General features: G+C 36.4%; 1 protein-coding gene across 2 annotated transcripts; it reads right to left on the bottom strand.

The window, feature by feature from the left end:
* Window positions 1-4,111: 4,111 nt before the first annotated feature.
* LOC146000034 (histone chaperone asf1-like) lies at window positions 4,112-18,780 on the bottom strand. Of its 2 annotated transcripts, none has more exons than XM_083137348.1 (5): window positions 18,608-18,780; window positions 15,051-15,169; window positions 12,427-12,542; window positions 8,017-8,193; window positions 4,112-5,208 (listed from the first exon to the last, which is right to left on the bottom strand). In XM_083137348.1, the coding sequence occupies exons 2-5, from the start codon at window positions 15,157-15,159 to the stop codon at window positions 4,966-4,968; spliced, it is 645 nt and encodes a 214-aa protein (XP_082993474.1). In that variant the 5' UTR covers window positions 15,160-15,169; window positions 18,608-18,780; the 3' UTR covers window positions 4,112-4,965. The 2 variants fall into 2 exon arrangements, with proteins under 2 accessions (XP_082993474.1, XP_082993473.1); XM_083137347.1 differs by having other exon boundaries at window positions 18,560-18,778.
* Window positions 18,781-27,994: the final 9,214 nt, after the last annotated feature.

Here is a 27,994-nt window from a genome sequence, read left to right as displayed (position 1 = left end):
TGCATAAGTTAAAAACAACATCAATAACATAAATAATATTAACTTTGAACATGACAGTTTGAGAATAGGACAGTCTCACCACTATTAATTTCTTATTTCTCTGGAGCAAATCTTGATATTTCATTTCCATTTTCTGTTTTCATTTGTACCGGGTGGGGCACCGAAAATATTTCGTGAACAATAAATATTCAAAAACACTTTGGCAGATGTATAGGTATGAGAAGGGCTCATGAAATTAGTGGACACAATATGTTCAACTACGTAAGGAAATATGGTTTTTAAAAATGGAAACCCTCATTTTATTTTCAGCTCATTTGAAAGTACGGAAAAATTTATTAAGAATGGCATTTGTTACATTGTAATACGTCAAGTAGTTCAAGAAATTGTAACGTGTAGTTGACGCTTGAAACAAACATACTCACAAGTTGATTTGTATATCGTAACATACATATCCCCCTTTTGATGCCATTCGGGTATCGTAACAAACATGTTACTCTTCTGAAAACTATGCATTGTGCTTAGGAAAGTTGTTCCATTCCAACAACTGCAGGTTACAATAAAATGTGTAGTTTATACACGAGTAAGCTTTGGCAAATTATCTAAAAGATTCTGATACATCTTTCAGATATTTGTTAATTAAAACGTATATTCCGCCATCAGTTATATACATAAATGTTAGTACATTAACATCTTTCTAATTTTTAATTGACGCTCATTCCTTTACGTCATAATTTTTAGTACATCGGAACAATCAACTTTTCTCGTTTGGTCATCACAAGGGCTCGGAAGTTGAAGACCTATAAATTGCCAGAAAAGACCTATAAAAAATACCTAAAAATATCAAAAAAAGGACCTAAAAACTGAAGAAAGGACGTATAAATGTAATCCAAATTAATTAATAACTTCAGTTTTAATTACATATTTAATGAATAAAGAAAAGACAAAATTCTGGTGGTATGGAACACAGTGCGAAAAAACTATATGAATGAAATGCATCTTCTTTCAGACTTTATATATTTTTTAGATTAACATAATTTGAAAAATCATATTTGGCCTAACCACACTAGGGTTACAGAAGAAGGTGAAGTTGCAATAAAAAGCCGTTCAAGACCTAAAAAAAGGCTAAAAAGGACAAATAAAACCCACCTTTTTTCTGGCCTACAATTACTCAAAATAAACATATATTATGTTGGGGCTAGTCTTCGGACACTAGGAAAAAAAAAAAAAGGATTTTTCCTCAACTTCCGAGCCCTAGTCATAACAAATCTCTTAAGTTTTCAACTATTAAACTTTGCACCTTATCCATTTTTTCTTTCTTTCAAATTGATTTATCAAATAAAGCAAGAACGTAACAAAGTACACTGATTAACCAGACGTGTATGATAGTGTATTTACGTCAGAACTATTGCTGAGAAAATAGCATTTTCAAACTCTGAAAAGGCAGAGATGATACTTATCTATGGCAAGTGTAGGAAAAATGCAGCACAAGCATGCAGGCTGTATGCACGACTGTATTTACGCTTGGCTCCGCCAACAGGCATAGTGGGGGATGTGCATTCACGCTAAACTTCAAGTTACAAATTACTTTAGAACTACTTATTACAATGTAACAAACTGCATTCTTAATCAATTTTTCCGTACTTTCAAATAAACTAAAAATAAAATGGGGTTTCCATTTTTAAAAAAACTAAGTTTGTGTTGAAAACCATATTTCCTTCCGTAGTTGAACGTATTGTGTCCACTAATTTCATGAGCCCCTCTCATACCTATATATCTGCGAAAGCAGTTTTTCAATACTTATTGTCCACAAAATATTTCCGATGGTAACTTTAAGTGCCCCACCCGGTATACATATGGAGGTGTGGCATACTTGAATTTCAATGCAATACAAGTATTGTAGATTATAAGAACTATTAAAAAAACGATTTGATTTTAAAAGTGTGGGCTTTGTAAATATGAGGACTATTTGTTCTATAGGGTTGATGTATGATTTCTTCTGGTATGAGCTGAATGGCAAGGACTTTCACACCCTTCATAGAAATGCATGTAGATTGGTTTGACTATACAGACCTGTGAGGTGTGGCAACTGAATCTGGCAGTTTTTAAATCAACACTGAACGGAAGTTGCACGAAGCAACAACATTCAGCAGTTCATTATCTGAAAGCACGAGCATGTCAGCACAACTGTGCTTTTGTGGTTGAGAGATTTTTCATAATGAATGTGTGGTGGCAACACAGTGTGCCTTCCCTCGGCACTTAAACATTCATCGTAATTTTTGCATGTTTCCAGTTGGAATACCATTTTACTGTGGGTAAGGAACTTGAAGGAGATGGCATCAGTAATGAAAATGTAAAGTTCGCACCCCTGAGAACATCCAAGTTTGGGTCTGTTTTGAGGAGTAATTTAAAAATGAACAGTCCTTGTCAAGAAACTGCCACTAGTTATTTTTCTAAAATGCTCTTTGAAATGTAGTACAACATGTATCACATTGACTTTGTTGCATGAAGGAGTGTTTTTATTTGTAATGAAAAACAGTTTGGTTCAGTTGCTGCACCCTGTAATAGTGTAAAATTTCAATTTACTTCAAACTATGCTTCTTGAGAGGAAGGATGAAAATATTTCAAGTTTCCATCTGGAGGAGGTTTACAGCAGGAAAGGCAGTGGCATATTCTGAAAATTTGACCAGATTTACTGCAACAATTCTTATTTATTTTATATATTTATGATATAATAGAAATAAAGAACCAATGCAGGTAAAACAAAAACGTAAGTCTGACAACTTCAAAATTTTGTCAATTTCTGTATATGTGAAAAAAGTTGGTATATGAACGATTCACAATTTTGGCAATCGTTTAGAGGAACATGTCTCCAGACTTTGTGTAAATTATTTCAAAATGGTAGTTAGATGAAATTGACGAAGGAAAACTCGCTAAACAAGAGATTAGCTTCGACAATGTACTCTCAACAGTGAAAGCAGAAATATTTAGCTTGGTTGGAAAAGAATGAGACCATGTGAATGAAGCATGTTTTGAGTTATGGGAAGTGGCTATGGTTCATGTAATTAGTAACCAAGTGGAAGTGGATAGTTTTCCCATGAGTTAGCACCATGTAGTAGTGTTGAGATGTACTGTGAACAATGAGGAACAACCTGGTTTGTGTGGAAAGCGAATTCAATATAATCAGCTTGTGAACAGATTACGGGCAGTGTGTGTGTGGAAATGATGCTCCTAACGAAACAGCCATGTTTGATTGGGTGCACAAGGACAGGAGTGAAGAGAGATTGATTTGGCTCATTCCTTCGCTTTTCTGCCACTTTTGGCTAATCACAAAAATGAGGATAAGTGACATGCTGAAGAGAGACTCGCAAAAAACACACATACCCAGCCTGGGATTCAAACAGAGACCCCTAAGATCATGGTGTTCAGCAGCAGGAGTGAAGTGTGTGACCATAAAGATTAAATGTGGGAAAATTTAAAACCAGGTCCATAATTTACTGTATAAAATCCCAGCTGCCAAGCCACACAGATATCCCACTTTGCTTGGCTCTGTGCCACATGAACCTTTTGTTCGTAAACTCATGTATTATGTTTTTTTCTGAATTTTAAGATTTTTCCAGCTCACTTCTCTGAAAAAGGTAAATTCCATGTTCCACTGGATCTATGAACGGCCTGTAATTTAATGCAAAATTCTATTTTGTTATTTTTTTATGAACATAAATATATAATGCACATGCCTTGGTGAATGTCTCAATGTGCACCATCTCTTTCTCAGATAAAACCAACTGCAGTCATCAGGTGACAGTAAGGAAAATTTGAAACATTTGCATCAATAGAATACCATAAATTTTGTATCAACACTATCTGTGTATGCAAAAATGTCATTGATCCATTCTTAGCAAGTTATAGTAATTTCAAAATTGGTTTCAAACCACAGGCCCACCTAACCCACATCTACATGCAAGATTGTATAAACTCAATGGTATGCAGCTTACACACACACCTGTAAATATAACATTTCTATGTAATTTTCTTCTCTTGAAAAGATTAAAAAAATGTGCAAGAATTATGAAAAATGCAGGGTTACAAGACAATGATATTAAGAAAACAGCTGTGTAATATAACTTTTTTACTATGCAAAAGTACAAAAATACCAGTATTTTCTTTATGCCAATGGACACATATTGTACTAAATTGAAACTACAGCTATATCATTCAAAACAATTTTACTTTAGACCAATTAAAATATACTGCACACATTCACAATTTTGTTTGTAATCCCCAAACTCAACTGAAATGCGTAAAACACAATATAAGTTATTATAAATTATTCAGACAACTTTAAGATGGCAAAGATGAAATTAAAATACATAGATATAAAAACAAAATCAGATTCACTGGCACATTTTCAGAGGCTTCTATTGGTTGTATCTACAGGAATCTGGCAACACTTACTTTTTGGCAAGTCTCTTCAATTTGGTAACTACACTACACTAAACTGTCCCCTAGACATATGCTACACATTAGAAGAGAAACAAATGGTGTATCTGTTACGGTGCAGATAATGTATTAACAGGTACAGTAATGAATGCCCGTAATTTGTAAAACATGTTTGCTGAAGACTAAGAGAGTAATTGCAACTCATAAAAATTTTCAATTTTTGGAGCATTTTTTTTTGTTACAAAAGAGGAACACTTAAATTAATAATATTTCCAAACAGAAGATTAAGAAAAACATACTACACCATTATTTACAAATGAAGTTACAATATATAAGATGTATAGATACAATAAAAGCCTTCACAGAAGACCAACAACAAAAAAAAAATTTCGTGTGGAGCAGAACTGGATTCCATTATAAAATTCGCAATATAAATTTTGGAGGCTACTCCTAAGGCACATTCACAATGCGTAAAGATAAGTATATACACTCACACAGATTGAGATCCGTCCTGTCAACGAAAGAAGATCACATGACTTCCATTGCACTTTGGCTGCTCAGGCTGTTCTCGTTGAAAGCTACAACGGGGATCCTCATCGGGTTCTCCTGCATGCTGTTCCCATCGACCACCACCGGGGTGTTGCCAAACACTGTACCGCTGCTTTCGCCAGCTTCTTCCTCCCCCTCCATGCCTTCTCCCTTCTGGGTGTCGTCCCAGTCGATTTTGAACCTAGTCACTCTGGGGTTGGTGGCTAGGATGTTCCTTGTCACCTGGTACGCAAAAAAAAATGATCAAGTATAAATCCTTGTTGCTTTCCAGATGTAAAGAAAGCCACAACCACATATCTGGGATGTCACAATCATTAAAATATTATAATTGTCACTAGGAATGTGAATATCACCACCTAATAGTCGCACCCTATTTATTCAGCCCAAAAGTTGGTTTACAACCTTTCATCATGTAGTCGTAGCACCAGTGTCATAACGAAACCAATGGAAGCGGTGTGGAATCTTCAGATGGTATAAGTTTAAATTGTGTAAATCCATACTTCGCAACACTGTACAAAACTTTCAAGTGTAATATTTCGACCATAATCAACAAATCAATAACAATTAGGCTAATATGTTATTTTTTTTTCCTGTACTAGATAAAAAAAAAAAGTTTGCTAACTACAGTAGACCATCGATTATCCGAATACCAACCAACAGAAACATCTTAACCGAAAGCGTTCCAGTCGGCAAATTCAAATGTAGTTCCGCTAGCGGCCACTAGTGCTGTGGCGCTACAGCACTCTCCCTCTCCCTGCCAACCGGCCCACATGACCAACCTCGAGTCGTCAGTGACGTCTGAGCCTTCGCTTGTGATCGTGTTGTAGTTGTTATACCGTTCGCAATGGCGACTAAAGAGGAAGAGCCTATACCGCATTTGTTAGAACCTGTCCCGTTTCCCGCGCTAGCGATCGCTCGACAGTTTCGGTGCCAATGAGAAACGAGGAAAAAATCGCCTGCTGGGCAGCGAGGAGCGAATGGAAGCCAGAAAAGAGGCGCTTACGTAGAAGCTGTTGCAACGTTGCGTATTTTAATTGGCTGCCTGGCTTTGACTTTCCCCAGCACGGAGAAAAGCCAGCGATCAGCTAGAGCGGGAACAGGGACAGGTTGTAACAAACGTGGTATAGAGACTACAACCGTGCTGAAAAAGGACCATCCAGTGAAGCTTTTCACTGCCTTGAGATGGCTATGAAGTGGTTAGAACAACAAGAAGAATGTGATGCTGTCCCAATTGCTGTCTTTAAAACGTGTGCGAGATTAAGCGGCAAAAAAAAAGTCTCAGCTCTGAAGCAAAAGGCAATTTTGGACTTCTTTTCCTAAACTGTAGGCTTACTTTACTCTACTACTTTATGCAAGGTATGTATTTGTAAGACTTGTGATACAAAATATATACAGTTTTGTGTTTAATATCACTGTTTCTTTTTTTTAACAGTTGGGCTGAAAAGTTCGTAGGCTGACTCATAGATGGCGTTACTAGAATTAAATCCATGTGATTTTTACTTAGTATTAACCTTCAAAAGATACGTGTATAAATTTCACAGCTGCCGGATAATTAGTTCGTGAGATATAGCATTGTGAGTGAAGCAGCTTTTGTTATTGTGAAAAAATGGATAAAAAAAGAATTTCGTGTGTTAATAAAGCATTGCTTTTTGGCGAAAAAAAATACTGTTGAAGCCAAGGCTTGGCTTGATAAACATTATTCGGACTCTGCACCAGGAAAATCAACCGTTGAGAAGTGGTTTGCTAAATTTAAACGAGGCGAAATGAGCATCGAAGACGATGCACGCAGTGGACGCCCCAAAGAGGCTGTTACCGACGAAAACATAAAAAAAGTCCACAAAATAATTTTAAATGATCGTAAAGTGAAGTTGATCGAGATAGCTGAGACTTTAAAAATATCAAAGGAACGTGTTGGACATATTGTGCATGAATATTTGAACATGCGAAAGCTGTGTGCAAAATGGGTGCCGCGCGTGCTCACAATCGACAATGCACCGTGTCACAAATCAATGAAAACGATGACAAAATTATATGAATTAGACTACGAATTGCTTCCCCATCCACCATATTCTCCATATCTGGCCTCCAGTGACTTTTTCCTGTTTGCAGACCTTAAAAGAATGCTCGCTGGAAAGAAATTTAGCACTGATGAAGAGGTAATCGCCGAAACTGAGGCCTATTTTGAGGCTAAAGAGAAATCGTACTATAAAAATGGCATCGAAAAATTGTATGACCACTATAATCGTTGTATCGCCCTCGAAGGCAACTATATTGAATAATAAAATCGAATTTTGTCAAAAAAATATTTTTTACTATGTTAGCCTACGAACTTTTCAGCCCAACTGTTATATTGCTATGACACTGGTACAACTTTTTTCGTAATCGGTTATCCGAACACCCCCAGTCCCGAATTGTTTCTGATAATCGATGCTCTACTGTGTGTTCAAATTTAACATATACTTACAAGTAATCCGTGCATACTAATCTTGCACCAATGACAGTTCAGTAATAATTAATTTTTAAATACTAGTAAGTCTGGCACATTTTTTTCTAAAGCTTCACATAATGGTCGCACCTTACTTCTTTTTGCAGAAAAAATTGGCATAAAATCTGCAACAATTAAGCAGTGAAATACGGTAAGTTTTGAAACAAAATTTGAGAATACCGCAGGCTATTTCAAGAAGTAGGAAGTGAATTTTCATACATGAAAGTATGTGATAAAATACAAAATAAGTTCAAACACAAAATTTGACACAAGAAGAAAATGCATTACAGTACAAGACTGTTTTCATAATGGGTTGCCAAATTTAGTATATTTCCCAAAGGGGCCCTTACCCCCATTTTTCAGTGTCTGCATTATCCTGAGAGTTATGCAAACTTCCTCAGACTGATTGTTGGGAAACTTGGAATGAGAAAAATTGATTTCTTTAAAATTCATGCACAGGCAAAGAAAATATTAAAATTATGCAATTGGAGCTTAGACCCATGCAATCTTATTACGAGTATGTAATAGAACTGAAATCCAATTACCTTCTCGAACTCAACCTGCACTGGTGGATTCTCTCTGAGCTCTGGATCATTGTACTCATTATTAATGAAATATCCAACTCTGACAAATTCCTGCCCTCGGTAACTGCAGGTAAGAAGGATCACTGTCACCCCCAAAGCATCAGCAATTGGAATCTTGGACACATCTGGTGGATTAGCCTGCAAGAAAATTGATACTCAAGTAAAAAATATATGAAATCTCAATAGTGGTAAAAAGCAATTCAAAACTCTAACTAACTAACTCTCTAGCCTTCTTAAACCCGAAGGTTCATGGCTGCAGCAACACAAGCCTTCCGTCTGTCCCTATCTTGAGCAAGATCTATATACTCTTTCCCATCCCTACCGATTTCCTTTAGGTCCATCTCAACGTTGTCCCTCCATCTTCGTCTTGGCCTTCCTACAGGTCTCTTACCATCAGGTTTCCCAACAAGAATCCTGTAAACTCCTCTTTCCTCTCCCATTCGTGCCACATGGCCTGCCCACCTAAGTCTTCTTGATTTAATTATTCTAATAATATCTGGACATGAATACAAATTATGTAGTTCTAAATTATGTAACCTTCTCCACTCACCTGTCTCCTCATCCCTTTTAGGTCCAAAGATTTTCCTAAGGATCTTATTTTCAAATACTCTCAATTTATGTTCCTCTTTCAATGTAAGGGACCAAGTTTCACACCCATATAATACTACAGGCAAAATTACTGTTTTGTATATTTTAACTCTTAGTTTCTTAGATATTAAACGAGAAGACAAAAGTTTATGAAGAGAGAAGTAACATGCATTTCCTGAATTAACCCTACTTTTTATTTCCTCTTTAATATAATTTTCATTTGTTAATATTACTCCTAAGTATTTGAATTTGGAAACTGTTTCAAACGAGTTGTTATCAATAATTAGATTTTGATTATTACCTAACACTTGGTTTCGGCCTGTAAGCACATATTTAGTTTTCTCTTTGTTAACTTCCAAACCTATCTCTTTAGCAGTTTTGAAAAATATTTTAGCATTATTCTTAATTGTATTCACATCATCCCCCAGTAAGTCTACATCATCTGCATATGCTAACAACTGAGTCACACCATTTAATTTTAGTCCTTCTTTAGTTTCTTTTACCTTCCTAACAGCATATTCTAAGGCAAAATTAAAGAGCAATGGAGATAATGCATCTCCTTGTTTTAACCCATCATGAATTGTAAATTTGTCAGACATATTAATACCCACACGAATTTTACTTTCTGTTTCACTGGTGCATACTTTTATCATACTAACAAGCTTCTTAGGTATTCCAAACTCTACTAATATATTATATAATTTATCTCTTTTGACCGAATCATATGCTTTTTTGAAATCAATGAATAGCTGATGGACATTTTGATTATATTCCCACTTTTTTTCAAGTGTCTGTCTGATTCAAAACTCACAATTTAAAATTCAGCTTTAATTGGGATTCAAGCGAGTAATCTGTCCTCTAACAGTGCTATCAGTTAATGATGACATGTTGCTATGTCCTTGAAAATGTCATGTTACTAATCCACTCCACTTTATATGTGCCTTCATGGAATGGTGTGAACCACAGGAAAAAACTTTTACAAATTTGCCGATAAAAGTTTCATTGATTGATTTGGTTATTTCAAGTTGCTTTTATGCTTTTTGACTAATCACTTGAGGATAAGTGATAGGATAAATACACCCTGGACTTTTATGTAGTATCAAAGTACAAAATATGTACATAAATATGTAGCAATAATTGATAAAATATGTATATATTGCTCTACGTAACCTTCGAAACAAATTAAGAAAAAAACTTCCACAGAAAGAACAATTGAATAAAAATACATAGCTACTTTTGTACTTCTTGTAAAATTGAACATATTGTGTAAGTAGCTTTCTTGTCCACCGATGGCAAGTTTCTAGGTGCATTTTTTTCCCAAATTTTTGCCCCCAAAAACTGTGGTGCGTATTATGCACAGAATAATTCAGACAGCCAACATGAAACCATGCAGGGTCATTACATGATTTTGGGACATTTGCATTGATTTTTCATGTTTACGGAACCCTATCGTGTTATATATCGTTGTAAACCTTGAATCCTGAATATGGAAACAGTATTCCATACAAGATAACGGCACTAATGTGAAATGCGGTTGAAATAAGTTCATCAAAAAATTAAGAAACTTTCTGATTTTTATTGTACTTTGGATGAAAGAAAACATAAGGAAAACGATAATAAAAATTAAAATGTATTACTGGCCAAATAATATGACATACATGGAGTGTGTAAATTCCTTAATGGAAGAAATCTTGTGCTGCTAACTGCTATTTGGAAGGTCCTGAATGTGCCTCGTATAAATGTTACATTAGTAACGTTAAGAGAAAATATATATTTTGAAAAAGAAGGAATGAGCAATCGAATAGGTATGACGTCATTCGCTCTTGATCAGCATAGCAACAGATTTACAACCTAAAACTAAGAAAGCCATTTCTTGAAACTGGATTGTGCTGCGCATTATTATGTAAGAGATAATTTTTTGTCACTTTTACCCATCCAAAACCAGAGTGTGCATTATACACGCACGTGCACTAGGTAATATGTAACCAGAAAGGGGAGGGGAGAGAAACTCCAGCATCTTCCGATAAATAACAGTTCCAGTATTTTTTCGTTTTTTGTCTTTTAATCTCATTGATTAGAAAATATGATATCACATGAAATACAAATTTCCTTCCTCATGTTTGAGAGATCTAAAATATAGGAAAGAAGATCACAATATGAAAACATTTCTGAAATACGCTGCTTTATGTAAAGTAAATTAGCAAATATGTAATATCCTGGCAAACATGTAAAAATATTAATATAAGACTTATGCAAAATTAAGTCAGTTATGTAATTCATTGACATTTTCATGTTCAAGGTATGTATCTAGAAAGGAGTACAATATGTAATTACACACAAATCAGAGCTCTAACGATAAAACACAAATAACATCCATGCCCAGGCTGACTCGAATTCAGGACCCCTGGCATGATAGCACACTATGCTCACCACTCCGCCGTGGAGTTCGGCAGGGAAAAAGTTTAAATTTATGCAAAATAATACCTAAAGCATGTAATGTTCAAGATGAAGCCAGACATACCAGACCTTATGAAATAAAGAGTTTATTACCTCTTCAGTATAAAAAATATGACATGCATTAACATATTTAGCATGCACTCAAACAAATATGTGAACATTTTAGTTACTCAAGATAAAAGTTTTACTGCACATTAGCTAATTTTTGTTTGTTTTGTCAATGTGGTCGTGATGTATGGCACTTTCTTGACAACAATGCTAGAGTCCTTTCACATCCAGTTTTGATATTTGTTGGTAAGCAGAATAAGCACATATCCATTTCCAGAATTAAATGACAAGCTTGAGTAACTAATGAACCATTGCATTTAAATCTTTCCTGCTCCAATATTAGGTCATGTTTGTTTACCTACCAGGCTCGAAATCATGGTGGCTCCATCTCATAATACGTATTTCAAAGACATCAATAAAACTCGTATTTTATATACTAATTATTATTAGATGCATATATTTTTGGGAAATAAAAAAGCAAAATTTCGGTACAAAAACAAGTGTTTTCGGGTTCAAAAGTGGTAATAATTAATAAAATTTCACTGTGATAGTGGTATATAAAATGACATATTGGTTTTAGAATTGTGAATATAATGCTAAATTTGATTTAAAACCTGCACTCACTACACATAATAAACATATCCCTTCTAATAGCACGTTTATGTCGTTACCAGAATATTAAGTGTATTCCTGTATAAAGGGATCCATTTTTACTTCTGAAATATTCACAGCAGAATTAATCAATTTTCCGTGAATTGCATAACTCACAGGATAATTCAGACTTCAAAAAGTGTTAAGTCTGTACATAAACTCTAAATTTCATGTTTAAGAGTCCATTTCGCGACAAAACAGGGCAGGAAAATGCACCTAATACCTTTCAGAAACATGAGAAATGAACATTACAATGTGTTCCTTCACACTTCGTGTTTTCGTGTGGACTTAAACCACCAAATCAACCAACCAACCACACTGCCTTGAATTCATGTAAATAGTACTGTGGTTACATTTGCACATGAATCTTGCCTTTTTCAATTTCCTTTACAGTCTAGAGGTAAAGTTAGGAGAAACTTGAGAAAAATCACCTTGTAGTCACTGACACTTTTGGGTTGTAACACACCATTGACTTTTAATTAAATCATTACAACCCAGAAGTGTCAGTAACTGTACATGTAGGCATCTTTCTCTATAATAAAGCGTAATGGTTTATTTTTTATCGTAAATCATCCTAAACCTAGAAAAAAAAATTGACACACATACAATAGAATCTCAAAAGATTACCTGGAACACAAACATATGCTTTCCTTCTGGGACTGGGCCTACATAGATTGTATCCAACGCCTGATCGAAGTCCTCACTCTCAGCAGACCCAACATAAATCATCTTCCACTCCAAATCTGAAGGAAAGTAAAAATAACAGTCATCATGCAACCACTCAAAAAGCATGAAACTCCCAATCAGTAGATTTAAACAAAACAGAACATTTTCAAACCTGAAGAACTAAACCTTTATATTTTAGACTTTACACTAGTGTTGGTTGATATATTGTCTATACAACATATTTTGCAATCATTATCTAGTCCACATTGGTATTCACGAGAGAACCGAGAAAGGAAACTGAAAAAATGAGGTGTTAGGATTTTGTAACATGTCTACTTTGGGCTCCACTTGGAATCAGATCAACATCTTTTGATCTCTTCTCCTCAGTGGAAAATAATGAAAGGGGAAAATTTTGTAATATAAAGATGATACTATCTTTTCTTAATGTCCAAAAATGTAGTTTAGGTAGATATTTGAAAGTGGCATCAGAATTTGGAGCTACCTCACAATATGAAAAATCAATTCTTCATCCACCATCTTGAAATACTTTCAACAAATGCAAATGCAAAATAAAATATATTCCCTGTGTACATCTATTTGAGACGTGAATTTCAGCTTAAAAACTCTAAAATTGCTAATATAGTGGTCTCAAAATTGGTGACACTCCCGAAACCCCACACTATATTAGTTTTTTTTTTTATATTAAAAACTTCAAGCTCAAGTAATCTCCTAACGTAGCTGAGACTTGGTTTTCTTAATCTATGAAAATCTAACCTCAAATATTTGCATAACTTAAATCTCTCGCAAGGCATGTTAAATCAGTCTGTCATCCACCAACTTTAAACATGGTGACAAATTTTTCTCAAATACAATATGACACCAATCCTTTGTTATCTTGTAAATAAAAATTGCAACGCAAAAGGTTTACATTTATGGCAAAATGTATGTTTGCGATTTTACCATCACTCCTCTCCTAAACTATGAAATATAATTTTAAAAGTTTTACTGCAAAATTGCGGACCAATGTATTATCTACAATGACTGAGTTAAGTTCCTTATACCTGAATATTCATTGTAGACAGTTTTGGGGGAAAAGAGAGCAACATGCATGCAACATGAGGAAAATTAGTTTTTCATTCACCATCTTGAAACACACTGTTCAATTTCACTCACATGCAATACCATTACAGTCTGTCAAGTTTTCTACCTGCAGAAACATGTTATCATGGTCACTAAATAGATGACTTGTCTTTCTTTGCCCATCCACCGCACCCATGCTCCTCCTAAATCGTGCATTATGTTTCGATAATTTTATTGTGAATTTACAAGTGCAAGTAATGTCACAATGCTCCTGAAAGATTTATGCACAAGCTCATAATTGTAGTCTCTAAAAAGGTTGGAAAATGTCAAAAATGGCCAAAATATGAAATATGAAAGTACACGTATGCATTGTATTTACTCAAGTAAGTATCCCACACCCTCTATATTTAAGATAAAAAGAAATTGTGGTAGATTATGAGTGTGCTCAACTTCTTGGTCATAGAGCTCCTAACCACAAATAACATTTATCCTACATGAGCAAGCAACCCATTACGTTCAATCAATGCACTGAACCGGAGGGAGAGGTCACTGCCTCAGTGGAAGGCATTGGAAACAGAACAGAACATTTGCACACATACTAAATTTTGAGAAATTAAATGAATAATTTGGAAAGTGTTTGGTTTAATTATACCACAATTAACTTTATTCTACTTTCACAACATTTCAAAGACATGTATTCAATTCTTCTTTGTAATGTCTTATTCATGTAAAAAATTATTGTAAAAGTTGATCGTCACAGGTGAAACTAGGTGGCTTGCGCACATACGGAAGTGCTACTACATTTAAAAATTATAAGCTTTGTTTGTTAAATGTTTTATCTAAATATTTCAGACCTTTTGATTTTTTTGTTTCTTGGATGCAAGTTCTTATTATTTGTTAAAAGTCCATCTCTAGCATGATTTGAGAAAAAATATCCTGAAAAACCCACTGTAACTTGTTCCACATTAATTTTTTTGAGTATTATAAACTTGGTTAAGCTCTTATTTTAAAACCTTTCTCAAAATGCTGACAATTCTAGAACCTTACAATTATTTAAAGCAATAATTTACATTTTCTGAAAAACCCACATTTTGATTGGGTTTTTCTGAAAAAACCCACGTGGGGAAAACTGGGCTGGGCCCACCCGGATTCATGCCCATCTAAATACAGGGAATTACGACTTTACCGGAAGAGACAAAGTGGTAAAGTATTAAAGTAACTTATCTGAGCCTGCCTAACCTACTGCCTTGAAGATCTTGGTACGGGAATATTATCAAACACTTTAATTAAACAAAATGTATGTGAATACCTATGCAGCTGGCAGAAAGATCCTCCTATGGCACATGCATTTACACGTACAAAATTCACATGTAAAATTGGCACAAGCCTAACGAAGAAATCTGAATCCAGCATTCTAAAGAAGCTGCAATGAAAAACCTTGGATTTTTTTTTTTTTTAAAAAAAAAGAAGCAACCTGATGTAAATGCAAACAAAGACAAGCTTACCTTCCTTGAGGTCCTCAATACACTCGAAGGTTACTTCCATCTGAAATGGGTTGAGGAATGGAGAAGGGTTGTCCAGCACCACTACATTAATAACATGAACCTTGGCCATTTTGGTGTATCTGTAATAATAAATTTTCTTTATTCAGCGGGCGAGGTTCAGCCAAGGGCTCACACTGTTTCATAAAATTATCCACACCATTTCATATTTTAAAATTAGAAAAATATGTTATTCACTGCCAAGACAGTGATCAACTGAAAGTTGACTTACGATCTTGTCACCAAAGGTTGTAATCTTGGGTCCTGACCTTGGCAATTCTTTGCAAATCACCCTTCATTAAGTTTTATATTCATCCAAATCCTTGCAATTAACTTAAAGAGGCACAAAAGCAATGCAAAATGAGAAAATAAAAAACACTAATAATTGTAGCAAGTTCAGGAAAAGGCACAGAAGTTACAAATGTGATTTTTTGTTTAAGCCATGGTGAGTCAATTAACCCTAGAACACTACCGTACGTAAAATTACATATGCTTCGTGCTCAATTCCCTCCCAAATCGCACCCACCTACCCCTCTGCCTATGGTATTCCTCGGGCATTCTGTCAGGCATGTGGCAGCACTGTGGTAAGGACGGCGGAAGCAGTGAACGTCTTTAGTTTGTGCATTATGTGGGACTCTGTACGTCAATAATACATAGCGATAGTAACAGAAGAAAAATCTTGCACGTAATTTTGATGTGCATGTATTTGTATTTCCCGTAGTGAAAATGTCTGAAAAACGTCTAACAACTGATTACATTTGCGAACTTTTGGTAAGTTGTGAAGAAGAGCTTCTGGATGAGAATGAAGAATATATTTTGGAAGCTGCGGACTGATATCAGTGATTACGATAGCAACAACGACCCAGAATATGTTCCTGATGACACTGAGTTACTCCAAACGTTCTGTGAAAATATACAAGAAGCAGAGGTTTGCGAAGAAATATCAAGGACTCAGGGCAGGGGGCAGAAGAGGAAGCAAACCTCAGAAGATTCTACACGTGGAACGTCATCGGCCACATCAAATTGGTTGAAACGGTTTCTGGAAGCAACAGGAACATAACTTGTGACATTTGTAGAGATTTTAAGTTTTGTGGTTGATGACTGTAAATTTTTATCGGGATATATGTGTCTTTTTTTTGGGATTTACTATGTTCGTATCTTCTTATACTTAGATTGTCTCGATTTCTTGTATTGTATTGGTGATTTATACCATTTGTCGAAAACTATTGTAAATTATTATGTACTAAATATAAAATAGGTAACAGTTTCATACATTGGACACACATTTCTTCATTTTTACAGAAGAAACTACTTACGGAAGTGAGTTTCTCTAAGGTTTCCAACGTTATACCACGTTTGGTAGAACCTGTCCCGTTTCCCACGCTAAGGATCGCTCGACAGTTTCGGTGCCAATGAGAAACTAGGAAAAAATCGTCTGCTGGGCAGCGAGGAGCGAATGGAAGCCAGAAGAGAGGTGCTTACGTAGGCGCTGTTTTGACGTTGCGTATTTTAATTGGCTGCCTGGCTTTGACTTTCCCCAGCACGGAGAGAAGCCAGCGATCGCCTAGCGTGGGAACCGGGACAGGTTGTAACAAACGCAGTATAGTCGAGGTATTTACTTTCATCGTGGAATCTATTTGACCGGGAAATCATGTATTTTTCAATAGAAATATCTCACCGACGCACAACTGCCATTGCTTTCCTACGTGAACCGGATGCTCCATACGTTGGATGACGTAACCCCCTGTCAGTGCTTCTAACCCAATTTTTTTAACTATGCTTGCCTAACATCACCACCTAACCTTATGGGAATGGTTCGTGGGGCTATCAGTCAGCTACCCGTGCATAATGTACAATTTGCACATGTGACTAACACTATAATAGGTATTTTTCGTTGAAGAAAGTTGGAAACTCTGATATTCGAAAACAAAAGAAGCGATATCATTCGCAAAGTAAGAGATATCGCACAGTTACGTGCGTTCGGCAGCACTTAGAAAAATGCATTATTTTAGTAGAAAAATTGTTTTCGTGTAAAAAGCATAATGGCACCTTGAACTATGTTCCGCAATACACAATTGGTAAGTACGAACCACGCGAAACACAAAATATCAGATTTTAATGTGTCTCCGATCTATGAAACTGGTACCATAAAATTCTATAAATATACAGTGAAGGTAGACTGAGTACTCCCAACTTAACAAATAAAGGCCGACAGTATGATTTAGGGGACTTCTTACATATTATTCTCACTGTTTTTTGTTTTTTTTTAAGTTTAAATATTTTATTTATTTGAGTGTTATTACCCCATACTTTACACCATAATTCAAAATGCTATGTATCCGAGCATAGTATACTTTCAGTAGTACATCACTATCTACACATTCACTTAGTCTATGTAACATATATATATACCTTTTGATATTTCCTTAGCTGTATCATTAATATGATCATTCCATGTTAGAATGTGCATCAAAATATAGGCCTAAGAATTTCAATTGCTTCGTGCCTTCTATTGCTGCCTTACTATTATTATAAGTAACATTTATTTCACTAGTTTTCTTTAGATTCAGAGCTAAGTTATTGGCTGCACACCAGTTTTTTTTAAGAATATTTGTTCGAATATCTAGTATCTAGCTTTGTTATATTTTTTATTCTGTGAATTCACTTTAAGTACAAAGTCATCAGCAAATAAATATCCATCACTTTGGTCATTATCTATATTGACTGGTAAGTCATTAATATATATATTAAATAAAAGAGGTCCCAATACAGAACCTTGTGGTATACCATATTTCACTATTCTACCCTCAGAGTAGTTACCATCACTATACCCAGTCTGTATCCTATTACATAAAAAGAAATACAATCATGAGGTCGGAATTACACAGTCTGAACTTGGGCTAAATTAGTTCACAATTAGGTGAAATGAGAAACGAAGGAGATAGAAAGATTATGCATTTTGAATACTGCAAAAAATGATAGTCCATACGTGGTTTCAAGCATTAGAAACTTGACACGTGATTAAATTTGAATATTGCAATAGTACACGGAAAACTGAAAATATTTTGCAAACTTTCGTATGCAACTGCAACGAGATTTCTCAAATAACAATTACGGCAGTGTACTTGTTTTTCGATTTAGTCGCTCCAAGGGTAAAACTGATTAAATTAGGAACTGCAACGTTCCTTACATCGATGGACACCAATAAAACACCGTAATCAAGTTGTAAAATATCTCCACTGAAAAAAAATCGTAAAAAGTATACGGATAGTAAAATTATATTACTAGTAATCACGGTGATGTCAGCTGTAGAACCGACAGAGAACACACATTACTTCTACTTTACACTAAATGTTTGGAACACTGTCTAATAAGTTTCAAATTCTATATAATTCTATTTACTTGGCATGTACAACAAGAAATATCATATGTAATTCGTGATAATGTCACAAAAACTACATAAACATTCTTACCTTATTAAAATTCCCTCTCTTCAACAAATGGCGGGAGAACACACTTACCTCCCGGTCTGGTCTAAGGCACTTACAAATCAGGAACTGGATTGGCTGCCGCACCGTATCCAGCGTCATGCAAAACAGAAAAGACCAACCAACAGGTTTGTTACATGGACAGATTTAACTTCTTCTTCTGGTCGTCAGTTCTTGAATTCGTTATCTTCATGTTCAGCGAATAAGAAAGTTGTTACACCACATTAGCAAACATTTAGGCAACAGGCGACATACTGCTTGAAGCATACGACTGGGGCTTTCGAACAAAACAACATAAGCATGTGACAATACTCACAGGGCAAGTTGAAATTCTTGCAGTGCGACAGCAGCAAATGTTATGTGAAATACACTTTTCGTGTGATGTTAATTAGAGTGGTAACATACTGAGGCAACATGCAGCATGCAACTGTCGCACGTAAAATTTGACTGTCACGTCGCACGCGTAAAATGACTCGACGTATGTATGCACTGCACTGTCGCATGCTTCGTGCTACCTTAGAATGTGTCCCAAACCAGAGAGTTTTTATTAATCTGTGTCGAAACCAAGTGTCGCATAAGTCCTAAGTGCAGTTTGAAACTTTAGCCAAGGATTATATATAAGATAATTCCTTGCTCCTTCGTTTAGTTGGCTGTGTGCAGTTGTGTAGAAATGAAGAGAGCGAACGATGGGAAGTAAAATTCTGTCCTAGTCACAGTGGCGGACTAAAGACGTTCTCTCGGATGGTGCGGTCAGCCATCACGGCGCCCCCCCCCCCCCGAACTTTCGGCTCCCAGCACACTTCCCTCACAAACTACAGTCCTATTGTTAAAAAAAACGAAACACCAATATAAGTAAATTATGGTTTAATCTCACACACAATCATCCAGTATATTACATTTCTCTTGCTGGACACAGGCCTCCCCGATGGCGCAGTGGTAGCGTCGTCGCCTTGTAATCAAGGGGTCCCGGTGGAGGTACAAGCGGTTCGGATCCCACTTTAAACTGTAGGTCCAGTCCCGATTACCCTTACTGTGCATAAAGTGGACTTAAAACAACATATCAATCAATCTTGCTGGACACAGAATAAGTATCCCGCAAAAAAATATAGAATATTCACATCAACAACATACACAGAATACTCATGTCAAGCAAATACACAGATTACTGCTTTTCTATTTCTAACATTCTCCCACCTAGAGTCACGCAAAGACAATTAGTGACTCTACACAATCAATAGTGTTCATAACATGAGTTTTGTACTAACAAACTCAGCTTCTGCGGAGGCTTCACTCTTCTTCCCAGTCGAGTGCTGGTGACTCTCGGAGCACTTTCCTTTTCAGGTACTGTTTTTTCCTCAGTGTTCTTCATTTTGGGCACTTCGGGCAACTCACTTGCCTGAATTTCCAAGGGAAAAACACGCTGTAGTGGTCTCATCATATTTCCCGTTGCAGTCCTCGGCCTTACGAGACGTACTTCACCATCACGTCCAGGTATCAGCTCCACCAGGGTTGGCAAAATTTGTGCTTTTTTTTTAAAAAAAAAAAAAGAACAAAACAAACTGTATTTTTGTTTAAAACATGTTTTTTTTTGTTTTAAACATAGTTTTAAACACTAGTTTAAAAAACATGTTTTAAACAAAAGAAAGTCAACCTTTTCCCAGTAAATTATAATTAAAATCGAAAACAATTGTGACGCGACACTCATTTTTGGACCTGATTTCTTTATTCCTTCGGGTTAGAATTATTTATGAATAACCATCAGCTTGACTTCTCTTGCACACAAAGAAAGTTAAAAGTTGTTGGCTAGTGAGCGCAAGAATTAAGAAATTACTAAATATCGTAGTCAAATAAAAACTTTGAAAGGAAAAGAGTAGTATAATTATTTAAATATAACACACCACTTTCCTTGGAATAAAATGTTTACTGTACCGCTGAAAAAAGGTAACCGTAAGTATTACGTAGCCAATAATTCGGTTACTTTTTTGGGCCACCCTGTCGGGAAAACTGACAAAGTGTTGGAGTTAATAAGTAGCAATGTTACTAATCTCCTGTGTGTGCCAAATCTTAATGCAATGTCAACGTGTTTATTTATTTCTCCTTGGGTTGTCTGGCTTACTGACGTCTAGTGTAACATTGTGATCCCAGAAATCCTGCATCCTTGGCTGCAACTGTCACGAACCGCTACTAACGCTTACCCTAAGTAAGCTGTAAAGCCACTTCTGTTGCACTTTATATTTTGTTAGAATTTAGGGGGGGAAGCCTGCAGAACAGGTCCCTCGACCGTGTGCCAGTTGGCGTTAATCACAGGAGTCAGTTTCCCCCTGATGGATGTGCTACGTGCCTTTTTTTTTTTTTTTTTTTTTTTTTTCTTCCGTTCATCCGTTTAGAGGGTTATGTCCCTCTCTTCGGTACGTGCTGATACTTTTAAATATATAATAATAATACTAGATAGTCTAAGTGCACTTTTTCTATTTTTGGGATTATGAGATGAACACTAACCTGGTCTTGAAATGACCTTGGATTTTCATGGCTATATTATATAACACCCTACTTTCATTCTTATGTTAGTAAATAAATACCCTTTCTTGTAGTTTGATTATTAATTGCAATATGAAGGGTATAAATGTGGTCGTAATTGTGGTGGATGATGAATGGTGTATAGTTCATAATCAGGATGTCTGGGCCCGATGGTCAGAGTATACAGAGTTAAAAGATGTTGTAATGGAGTATACAATCTGTACGGGTAGCAGTCGTGTATTGCATCTTCACGGATTGTGTGAACCAACGGTGGGTGTTCTTTGTTCATCCTGTTATTTATATATTCTTTTCGCAATGCCTCTAGGTGAAGTGTTATATGTGGAAAACTTATTCGTGTATATAAGAGTCGAGTTGGACTTGGTAGTTTGATTCTGTATGCCAGTCGACATGCATGTCTCTCTATGATTTGTAGTCGTTCATAGAACGAGTCCTCTGCTGAGAGCCATGCTGTGTGTCCATACGTAAGTACGGGTCGAAGAAAGGCCAGATAGGTATTTAGGAGGATGTTTGCTCGAAGTCCCCAATTCGTGCCGACAAGTCTCTTCAGCAGCTGTAGTCTGTTTTTGGCTTTCTTTTGGATGTTCTGCAGGTGTGGTGTCCATGTTAGTTTTGTGTCAAATATGACACCAAGGTATTTGACGCTGTTGGTTGGTATTATGCGTGTGCCACGGATCTTAAGATCTAACAGACTTGGGTTTCTTTGTATCCGTGAGCGACATCCTGTAGGAAGAAATATTATGGCTTGAGTTTTTGCGCTATTGATGGTGAGTCTCCAAGTGTCGCACCATCGTTGAAATACATTAATAGCTGGTTGCATAATGCGATTTATTGCTTGAATTGTAGAACCACAAGCCAGTAGAGCTGTATCATCAGCGTATTGGTATGTTGACACCTGAGAGAATGTTGGCATATCTGCGACATAAAGTAAGTAGAGCAGTGGAGATAAAACCGATCCTTGCGGTACTCCGGCGTTCAAGAAGATAGGGTGAGACATATTGTTATTTATTGTTACATATGCCATTCGGTTGGTAAGAAAGTTGAAAATTAAACGAATGTAACAGAGAGGAAGGCGAAACTTATGCAGTTTATATATGAGGCCGGTGTGCCACACTTTATCGAATGCCTTTTCAAGATCGAATAGTATTAAACAAGAGGGTTTAGATGTATTGTACTGGTTGTAGATTCGATTTGAGAGTCTTAGTAGGTTATCCAAGACGCTAAAGTGTGGCCTAAATCCGGCTTGGTGTATCGGGAGAAAATTATTTGACAATAAGTGAGAGTGTAATCGGCGGACTAAAATTTTTTCAAGGATTTTGCTGAGTGTTGATGTTAGTTGTATTGGTCTATAGCATTTTGGGTCTGTACGATCTTTATCAGGCTTCGGAAACATGAGTACCTTCGACACTTTCCATTCGATAGGGTAATATCCAGTGCGAAGGATTAAGTTGTATATCAAGGCGAGAAATGACAACATTGCTAGTGGAGCTTTCTTTATCAAAACATATGTTATGGAATCAAACCCTGGGGCAGTGTTTCTTTTGTTTCGGACTGCGTTTGTTATATCATCTGTGGTAATTAAAGTAGTAAGAGGGTGATTTGCGTTGATAGCATGATGAGGGCTGGGTTGCAGTTGTCTATTTTCAGGATGTACCTTCCTTGTTATTTGAGATTCTAATCTGCTATTAGGAGCAAGCGGAAGCGGTACGTGCCTTTCCTTTGCCTTCCATACCAAGACATTTCTTACTAAACTTACTAAGAGAAATAAGAGAATATCGCACATTAGGCTCACATCAGTAGAGCATGAGGCAAGTATTTAATGTGTTTTACAAGCTATATTTACGCAAATCAAGATACTTTAGATTTGCTTTTGTAAAATAAGCTCTTTAAAGGAAAACATGTGTTAAACAATTTATTGTTCTGTGCTGCCATCTTTTGAGTTAATTTTAAATTGCAGATGCGAGAAAGAATCTTTACGATATTTGAGTTAAAAATTTAAATTTTTCGAGAATGTCTATATATGTTGGAGGATAAAAATTAATTCTCACATGATCTGGTTGATGTCTCATTTAAGCATTGCCAGCAACCTTGAATTTGCAATAATAATTTGGTAAAGAAAAAAATCAAATTGTAAATGTGTCTGTCAACTGCTAAGTTACACAACAGGTAGTAGGATTTCCAACCTACCATCCGCAGCTTTTAAAACTGAAAACATACAGATACAAGTCTGATATTTATATTTATAAGCTATTCTGGAATCATTAAGATTATTTTTTTGTCAACTTATCAAGGTGGCGTCAAGGGGATAATGTGAGGCGGAAGTCCCTTTCAAATTCCCTTCCGACAAATCAGTTCCTGCTGCCACATTCAAGATAATCTGCACACTTCTAGCCGGAAATTACGTGCTTCGGTTCGTCGCGTTTCCCTGTAGTGGACGTTACACCATTTGATTTTTGAACAGAAGCAGACGATAGAAGTTCTGTTGCCGGATATTTCCGTGTTTCGCTGCGTCTCAGCTTGAAGGACCCCGCACAAATGCAATGCTAATGGGTATACTATCATGCCTAATAATATTCAAGGCTCATTCCTTTAGTACTTTTATCACCACGTTTAACAGTCCACTGTATGCTCATGCTAGGCTAATCGGAACTGGACCTACAGTTTAAATTTGGATTAGAACAAGTCTACAAGGTGCCTCAAAAGGGAATCGGACCTGAGACCACGGCAGAGAATGCGTTTTTATTTCTTCGTTCATTTTTTTCTTTACTCCTCATATCTGACCTTCAGTTGTTACCGTTGTCGCCGTGACAATGGGAGGAATTATGATAACAACAGAGGTGAGGAAAATAGATGGAAAGGGCTCATTTTTGTGGGCGATAAAACTACAACATTATGTTTCTAACCGGTTATAAATTCTAATGAAACATTACAATTTGAATGATTACGTCAATTATATAGTATTTTAAATAAACCGGGTGGAAACAGTGTGATTTTAGAATATTCAGGAAGCCAAACCAAAACAATGAAACGTTCTGTTACAAAGATTGATAAGCATAGACACAATTTTTGACTTCTTATAATTTAGCGGTTCGAGAACATGTAGAAACATTATACACAGCAGAAACAACAAAAAATTAAGTTAACTTGACGTATTTGTTGAAATTTCTTACGAAATATGACCAATTACCACAAGAACATTTCAGACATACAGAATGAAATGATATTCACAATAATTATCCACAATCTGAAATTCAAAATGAACTGATACAGGTAAAGAACAACAATGCCAAAATGGCTATATTAAAAAAAAAGTAAAAAATTAGCGAAGTTAAGAGATTTACTAACTTCACGTTCAGTTTCAATATTTACTTTCTAAGTTCGAAACTTATTATACATTTTAGATTATTTTATAAGTGAACGTGACCTAACACAAAACAGCACAACAATGTTTAACGTACAACAGTTATTGTTCATTGTTGAAGCTCGTTACAGTAGCTATGATCAATTCAATGCTAAAAAAAGCTTCAAGAATTAAAAGAAAACTCAAAACAAACTGTTGACAACTTCTGCACCAGCATACATAAAAATTCATCGCTTAAGAACACGTAGGATGTAACAGAAAAATTAATGAAAATAGTCATGGACAATTTGCACGGTAATATTCACGGATCGCATTGTACTAACTGGCCACAATTAAAGTTGCCCTACAGAGCCCTCTGGAACCCGTTCGAACAATTTTGCTTAAACTTGGTATAGAGACGAGAATGTAGGTTCTGTCCGAAAGGTACAAAATACAGACTTGAAGTATGGTCTTGACGGAAGTGACGTCACCTCGTACAGTTCGAAAGCGCCAAGAACAGAAACACTCAAGTGCACAGCTCGCAGTACAGATGGTTGCTGACTAGATCACTTGATTTTTGCACTTGTTGTTCATTTGTTTAAAATCACGGAGGTAGAAAGCCAGCAACACAGGTTAAATATACGTTATGGGCCAGCAAGTTGTTGGTTAAAGTTGTTCCAATGTGTGGAAATGTATGTGTACGAACATTTGAAAATGCCAAGATGGAAGAGATTTGCAACTGAAATTCAGCGCTGCTAGCAGACGGCGGCGGTATCGTGAAGTCAAATATCTTTGCAGCATCTTCTTGGAGAAGGGTTGTCCAGCACCACTACATTAATAACATGAACCTTGGCCATTTATATTCTTTCCATTAAAATGATAAATTATCGACGGGGAGCGGTTCAATGTACAGTTAGATTATTGAAAATTTCTACGTAGTACAGTTAGATTGTTTAGTAAGATGAACATTTCAATATTACGCATATAAATATAAAAAACGTTCTGGAAAGTATATTTCTTCTTTCCCACCCGATTCCAGGACATTTGTGCATCCCGAAGAAACTATTCGGGACACCAGGACAAATGACATCATTCCGGGACTGTCCCGGAAAATCCGGAACGTATAGCAGGACTAAGCATGATCAGGCTATCAAAATCCAACCTATCAACCAGGCCATCCAACATTTTAGCATACTGTTCCAATGAATGAGGGATGGTCATTTCATATTTTTGGAATAAGTTGTCGGAATTTTGCAATGTGTTAACTGCGTTCAGAGCGTGAGCTCAATTCTACTACAAAATGATTAAAAAATGGACGATAATGGTTCAGTTTGTAATATTCTTTTGTGCTCTCAGCTGGTGCATTGTTCCTTATATTTGACGGCTGGGTGTTCTAGGGCTCTTAATTTCTTCATCATAGTCTCTTTGCTTTCTCTGCTTTGGAATACATTTCATTAAAGTTCTCAGAACTCTCTCTTAGGTTTTTTTTTTAAAAATATCTATTATGTAGATTGATTGATTGATTGATTTAGTCTGTGTCCGAAAGGTACGAAGTACGTACTTGAAGCATGCTTTTGGCGGAAGTGACGTCACAGTTCGAAAGCGCCAAGAACAGGAGTACGCAAGTGCATACCTCGCAGTGCAGATGGAAGCAGACTAGGTCACGTGATTTCCACACTCGTTGTTCGTTTGCTTAAAATCGCGGAGATAGAAAGCCAGCAACACAGGTTATATATACGTTACGGGTCAGCAAGTTGTTGGTTAAAGTGCTTCTAATGTGTGAAATGTGTGTGTACGGACATTTAAAAATGCAACGTGATTTATATGGTGAAAACAAGTGTTTAAAACTTAGGGAAAACAACGACTGCTCTGTTTTATCTACTGATAGCATTTGGCGCTGCAGTCGAAGTGCAATTCGAAAGACTTTCACTTCCTGTCCACGACTTCAAGACCGCACTCCAAGACCATACCCGGAGGATGCTCGCTTCAAGTACGGTCTTGCACCTTTAGGACACGGCCTTAGTTTATTTTACTTCGTATTTGGTGCATCTTGGCTAATTTGCAAAGATGGGGATGAGTGATGAAATGATGAAATTGATGAATGGACATTCACAAATAACCAAGCCTGTGCGGGATTCGAACCCGGGACCCTTGGCGTCGCAGCACGATGTGCTAACAATTTCTTTTTTTTAACCCTAAGCGGTAGTATTCCCCGTGTTTCACTTTATTCTCAGTTTTTCACTTCTCGGTTTATCTCAATTTTCAGTTTTTATCATTTGGACAAACACAAATACCCATGCCTTACCCGGGACTCGAACCCGGAACCCCAGGCGTCGTAGCGCGCTGCGCTAACCACTCCACCATAGAGGTCGATACCACTCGGACACACGGTCCGGCAAATATCTATTAGATTACTGACATGTTCACAGTACTGAACAGTCCACCTTTTGATTGTTGATTTGTTGTTTTAAGTCTGCTTTATGCACAGTAAGGCTAATCGGGACTGGACCTACAGTTTAAAGTGGGATCCGAACCACTATGTGTCTCCACCGGGTATCGAACCGGGACCCCTTGATTATAAGGCGACAACGCTACCAGACCACCTTTTGAGGTGCCTAACATAATTTTGCACGGCTTGAAAACAATTTGGTTAGAACAAGTGGAGATACGTATTTCAAACTCCTCACATGTTACACAGTGAAGGAACTGAAGAGCTTGCTGAAATATTTCTCTTCTACTAGTAAAAAAAATATTAAAGAGAGAGGGTGTGATGACGTTCTTTCAATTCTTATGGAATATTTGTGCGTAGTTTGGGACTGATAAATGTAGTAATGCAAGGTTGATATCTTCTTCTCTCACTAGGCATGTACTCAACGCCTAAAATTATACAATTTTCCAAGGTGTAAAACAACATAAATCATTTACGATTTTAATAGAAAGAATATAAATGACAAAATGCACGAGATATCACTTATGAAATGAGAGCTTGCCACGAGGTTGCTAACATTTCGAACATTAACTTTTGCGTCTGTGTATAGATTTAGAGGGAAGATTTAATAGCATAGCTATAGCCTAATATAAGCAAATAATCTAGTGATACTACATAGGCGTGCGCAGACCCTCTGATTAGAGGGGACAAAAGCCTTGTTGAAAGTTCAGTCGGGAAAGAAAAACCTCAATTTTTCTCATTGTTTTAGTTTCATTGAATTGATGGGTATATACAATATACATACATTCACCCCAGACCATACCATGAATTCATCACTGACTCAAAATATTGTAGTATGTTCATAAATGATCGTGCATTCATGGCATACAGTGGCAATCACACACATTTCTCTCGTTAAAATAAAACGTTATTAATTTGTATTCTCACCTATAAAATGGTGCTAGTATAGAGTACCGCCATGAAAAGAAGCACTGAATACATACATAATACATACTCAGGGGTGTATATTCTAGGCTAGAGAACGTTGGATCATAAATATCGCCTGTTCCCCCTCCACATATATTTAAGAGTAGATTTGAAACTGAAATTTAAAATA

The sequence above is a fragment of the Lepisma saccharinum genome, chromosome 16 (genome assembly GCF_977018435.1).
Source record: "Lepisma saccharinum chromosome 16, izLepSacc3.1, whole genome shotgun sequence".
NCBI lineage: Eukaryota > Metazoa > Arthropoda > Insecta > Zygentoma > Lepismatidae > Lepisma > Lepisma saccharinum.
Note: the sequence above shows the minus strand (reverse complement) of the source record. Positions and strands in the feature narration are given on the sequence as shown.